This window comes from Condylura cristata, unplaced genomic scaffold (assembly GCF_000260355.1).
Source record: "Condylura cristata isolate star-nosed mole 26May11 unplaced genomic scaffold, ConCri1.0 scaffold00063, whole genome shotgun sequence".
Classification (NCBI taxonomy): domain Eukaryota; kingdom Metazoa; phylum Chordata; class Mammalia; order Eulipotyphla; family Talpidae; genus Condylura; species Condylura cristata.
The window spans coordinates 67,028-72,741 of record NW_004567164.1 but is presented as its reverse complement, the minus strand read 5'-3'; the positions used below and the strand labels follow the sequence as shown (position 1 = coordinate 72,741).

General features: G+C 45.2%; 1 protein-coding gene across 1 annotated transcript in view; it reads left to right on the top strand.

Moving 5' to 3' along the window:
- Positions 1-5,714, top strand: part of LOC105854592 (zinc finger protein 558-like) — a 30,922-nt gene that overhangs the window by 18,030 nt on the left and 7,178 nt on the right. Inside the window, exons 6-7 of the mRNA XM_012734636.1 lie at positions 17-325; positions 410-1,001. Coding sequence (XP_012590090.1) covers positions 17-325; positions 410-1,001 — 901 coding nt within the window. The remainder of the gene's footprint in view (positions 1-16; positions 326-409; positions 1,002-5,714) is intronic.

Below are 5,714 nucleotides of genomic sequence, written 5' to 3'. Positions count from 1 at the left end.
AACTTTTTCCTTTAAGTCAAACCTCAGTAGACATCAGAGATCTCATACTGGAGAGAAGCCCTATGAATGTCAAGAGTGTGGGAAAACTTTTTCCTATAAGTCCCTCCTCACTGTACATCAGAGGACTCACACTGGAGAGAAGCCTTATGAATGTCAGGAGTGTGGGAAGGCTTTCCACAGTAGGTCAGGACTTTATTGTCATAAGCGGAGTCACAGAGGAGTAAAGCTGTATGAATGTCAGGAGTGTGGGAAAACATTCTCCTCAAAGTCAACCCTCAATGTGCATAGGAGAATTCACACTGGAGAGAAGCCCTATGAATGTCAGGTGTGTGCAAAGGCTTTCCACAGTTGGTCAAGACTTTATATTCATAATAGGAGTCACAGAGAACTGAAACCCTATGAATGTGAGCAGTGTAGGAAATCATTCTACTGGAAATCAGCCCTCAATGCACACAAGAAAATTCACACTGGAGAAAAGCCCTATGAATGTCAGGAGTGTGGGAAAACTTTTTTGAGTAAGTCAGAGCTCACTGTACATCACAGAATTCACACTGGAGAGAAACCCTATCAATGTGAAGAATGTCGTAAGACTTTCCACAGTAGCTCAGGCCTTTCTAGTCATAAGAAAACTCACAGTGGAATGAAGCCCTATGAGTGTAAGGAGTGTGGAAAAACATTCTCCTCAAAATCATACCTCAATGTACACAAGAGAACTCACACTGGAGAGAAGCCCTATGAATGCCAGGAGTGTAGGAAGACTTTCCACAGTAGCGCAGTCCTTTATAATCATAAGATGACTCACAGAGCAGTAAAGCCATATGAATGTCAGGAGTGTGGGAAAACATTCTCCTCAAAATCATACCTCAGTATACACGAGAGAATTCACACTGGAGAGAAACCTTATGAATGTCAACAGTGTGGTAAAACTTTTTCCTGTAAGTCAGAACTCACTAGACATCAGAGACGTCACTCTGGAGAGAATCTCTATGAATGTAAAGAGTGTAGGAAGTGTTTCCGCAGTAGGTCAGGGCTTTATAATCATAAGAAGACTCATAAAAATAAAGCCCTATGAATGTCCGGAGTGTGGGAAAACTTGTTCTCTAAGTCGGAGGTCACTGGTCATCAGAGAAATCACAATGGAGAGAAGCCCTATACATGTGAAGAGTGTAGGAAGGGTTTCTCCTGGAAATCTGACATTGGAGAACTAAACAGGAGAGAAACCCTTGAATGTCAATATTAATTGAATGTCATATTGGAAGATGTCCTCCAATATGTGAGCACTGAGTAATCATCACATAATGTATCCTGGAGAGAAATCCTATGAATGATAAGTCTGTAGTGAAACTTTGCAGAAATCAGGCCATACTACCCATTGTAGATGTTATGCTGCACATAAACTCTGAATGTCAAGGATATAGGAAAACTTTTCTATTGGAGATCAGGAGTATCTGGACAACAGAATTGTCTCATGAGAGAAACCCCGTGAATGACAGGAATGGAGAAAAACAGCTTTAGGGAAAGTCATGACCTATTTTTTTCCTTTGTCTCTTTTGAAAAATTGTACATGTCTTTTCCAACAACCTAGTGTCTCAGAAGTCAGTTCTGAGTGCAGATCAGAGAATTCACACAGGGTAACTTTAACGTCTTTAGTGGAGGTAAATATTTTAATGGAGAGAAGCCCTCAGTCTGCCTCTATATATAACTCACTGGTGAGCTGTCTTATCTGTGAGTATCCGAATGTAGTAAAGCTTTTTACTGCAAATCAGAGGTCACTTGATAGCAGAGAACTCCGAGGAGAGAAGTCCTGTGGCTGTTAGTACTGTAGGGTCGCTTTCTGCCAGAGGAGCTCTTGCTGCATGGGGGTGTCACACAGGAGAGAAACCCTATGGGGTAATGTGTGCAGGGCATGGAAGTCAACCTTCAGTGACCCCAGAAATTTTGTAGAGTGGTGGAGCACCCTCCGGTAGGACTTCGCCTGTTATTTACAGAGCATTTTTGTTTTCATGGGCAGACAACTTATATTTCCCTGCCTTAGAGTCCTACCTTTCCACGTGGGCCAGGGAAACATCAACACAGGCAAGGATCATTATTTCTATTAAAATGTTGAAAACTGACCCTCCCCAGTGGCACAGTGTGTTGAAGTGCAGCACTATGATGCTGGCCACAGCCATTTCAGCTTCAGTTCTTTCCAGATAGGTGACCCACAAGGCGCAGCAGACCTCTCCGGACCCGCCCATTGCTCTCCTCAGCAGTGAACTTTGTCAGTCTGCCAGTTCTCCCCATTCTGTTTCTGGTGAGTCTTCTCACCACCCCTGCACCTCTGGCTTGTACCCCATTTCTTTATGTATAAATAAATCTTTCACAAAATGATGGAAAGTGTTAAAACTTATAATCACAAACAAGACAGCATTCAGTGAAGCAACGTGAACAAACCTGCCATTTAAGCCATAGTTGTGTGACCTCACCTGGTTCATTCTCTTATCCCAGGTCATGTAGCAATGTTGTAGCTGTTCCTGGTAGTGTTACTTCTAGTGTCCTCTTAAGTTACTGGATATGCTGTCCATGTCCGTGGTGGCCAGCCCTCTGCATGGCACTTGCCTGTTGCATTGGTCCGTGATCTCTGAGGGCTCCTCAAAGTAGTCGTTCTACTGTGTCCAGTCTTCTACCGCTCAGTGATGATAAAGGACAGGCCAAGATGACACCTGTTAGGCTTGTATTGCTCAGCAGCAAAATGTCATTGCACTGGGAGGAGAGTTGCAGTGATTGATACATACTGTAATTAGTTGGACTAGGTGGGTCTGAGAGAATATTGGTCTTCTCTGTCCACACCCTTCTCCCTGTGTGTACTCTGAATTCACACTGAAGGAATTGGCTCATTTTTTGGGTCAGATCCAATGGAAATGACCTGAGATTTATACCATTGTCCTAATTTCCACATCCCCTTTCCAGTCTGTCCTCTGGGTGTTTATACAGCTAGTTTACTCACTGTGTTCATTGCTTTTGGCCTTGTCAGCCTGTTTCTGGTCATTTGCTGCCTCCTTACTGGATTTTCTGTCAGTCTCCATCCTGAGGATATGAGCAGATTGGACAAGTGATGAGAATGGGAGTGATGTGGTACCGTGATATGGTAGTTGTTCCACAGGGAACAGCTGTGTTATGGAGGTTTGGAAAGTGTGACCTTTGCTTATGTTAGAGTGTCAGAGACCACGCCGATGCTGGAGTCCAGCTCTGACAAATGGACAGTCGGGTTTTTCCCCCGAAGGTTGGGATGGCACAGGTGAAATGAACAGTTGAGGCAAACATGACACTCTAGCTGGTGCCAGTATCTGCTGCCAGAAACTTGAGAAGTTCTTTATTTAAACAATTTCCAAGCAGTGAGATTACATCAGTACAGGCATTGAAGCAAATGTTTAACAATTCATTTCCATGGGTAAACCAAAACTGTGATTACGTGTTACAAAGAAATTCTTTTGATCATAGAAAGAAAACCACCAAAAACAATCAGCATCCCTATTTTTTCAGCATGATCAGTCATTTTAGCCAGCATCTCAAATAAAGCAGCAAATCTTTAAGTCCTCCTTTGAACAACACTTTCTCAGTTTAAATCTAGATTCAGATCTGTTTCTTTAGGTCCCGCCAAACTGTCCCAGGAGGAAGCACATCCTGATCATGTTAATCTGTATTCCTAAAGACAGTCTACACTCTTGATTTATGCTGAAGTTCTTTTCTGAGAACCATTGTCGATTATTAAACACTTTTTGTAACAGGTTCTCCATGCCCAACTAGGCTGCAAACAAAAGAGAGCCAGGAATTGCTTGATGGTCAAATACAATTGCTATTAGCCAGGAACAAGTACAATACAGTTTAGTAAGCATTGCTGTGCAGACTCCCCTAAGTATGTCTTGGGAACCAAACAGCCTCCACCTTGGGTGTCTACCCCCAATGCCCTGACCTGGTCATAAGACAGCATGGGCAGCATAGCCTATGTCACCAAAGGCTGCTACAGATGGGTGTTTCCACCGTAGGGGGGCCACTGCGAAGACTGAGGTTGAAAGGACCAAGGTGAAGAGGCTGGTAGTGTGATGGGAGCTGGGGGAGGCTGCAAAGGAAAGAGTGGAGGAGCAAGCCAGGGGCATGTATTGTGCCAGACTCCTAAGCCTGGGTCCAGACTTGAACATCGAGAGGCCTAGACTGCAGATAGTGTTTTCAGCTTCTGAAGAAAGAAGCTTCCAGCAGCCAACCCCAGCCAACATTCAAAGAGAACCTGCAAAGCTCTGCAGGTGGTCATTGCCTATGTCTGCCATCGGTGAGTTTGGAGAGTAAGCAAAGGACCCAGGTCTGGTGCCTCACTGAGTGTTGCTGGTGTGGGTGCAGGCTCAGGAAGGGCTGTCTGTTGGCTGGTCTACAGTCTTCTCCATTGCTGTCTGCCCCAGCACTGGGTAATGTGACCCCAACTGGACTATCTCCGTGGGCTGCTACAGCTTCTTTTCATGGCCAGAATGTGAGCCCCTCTGGCTGGGCAGCCACAGGAGTTGGATCCACCCCATGTGCCAGCTACCAGGTTCCCCAGGAGATCTCAGGCCTGGGAAGTTAAGTCTTGGAGGAGCATCATTCCTTGTGACTTCTGAGCATTGTGGACTTGAGTGAAAGCCAGCCAGCCACTTGCATCCTTAGCAAGTCTTGATTGCCCTGTTGTAAATTCAACACTGTGGTTATTGTTCCCTGTGCACAGTGAACGACTCAGGTGTCCTCTACTGGACACTGTCTTTGGGGGGGGGGGGCTTTAGTACTCAGTGAGCCCTGCATCAATATAAGGGGTTCCAGTGTAAGAAGTGGGGGAACTATGGGGGACTTGGTGGGAGGTGAGGTGAAGTGAGGGAATGGGATCAGGGCTGGAACGTCTGTGGGTAAGTGGGACAGAAGCACAGGTGTCCAACTGTGGACACCTCAGCTCAGGCTTCCTGCCAACCCAGGACCTCCTAACTGGGGTGGGAGGTTGTGTGGGGCTCATGCTGCCTCCTCAGAGTCTAAGCAGCCGTGACCAGATAGGCGAGGTGTGAGCTGTGTTCCATGGTTGGGGCCTGTCATCACTGTGCTGATAATGGTGGTATTTGTGTCAGCTATGTTCTCACCTCAGGGCAAAACCACTCCCCAAAATCCATTTCTTAGTGACTCAACTGAGATTATTTTGTCTAAATATATATATTCCATGTATTCCACTGGGATGACTGTGATGACTGTTCCACGGGGAGCTGTCAAGGGTTTGAGGAGAACAGGAGTTCAGCACTGGCTGCAGGCTCCTCTTCCCCAGAGTTTCTGAAAAACAGCTCTGTGTATTTCAAAGCAAAATGACTCCAGCAGTTGCATTCAAGTTGGCACAATTGAGGAAATAGAGGGAGATAATTACCCTAGGTAAGGTAAGGAGATGAACTATTATTTTCTTTCCTTTACAGTGAAGTCTTTATTCTTGCCCTTTCTCTTTCTAGAATAGCCATTTGTAAAAATGGTCCCGTGTATGAACTCATCATGTGTTAGAACATTAACCTTTATATAATATTAACTCCCACTTTTTTTTTTTAAAGAATTCATTTATTTATGCATGCAGAGCTGGGTTGGAGGCCAGAGGTGTAGGGGCGGTGAGAGGCTTTACCAAAGACAGAGTGGGGAGCAGAACAGGCGGACTGAAGGAAGAAGTATTCTGCTGAGGGGAGCAA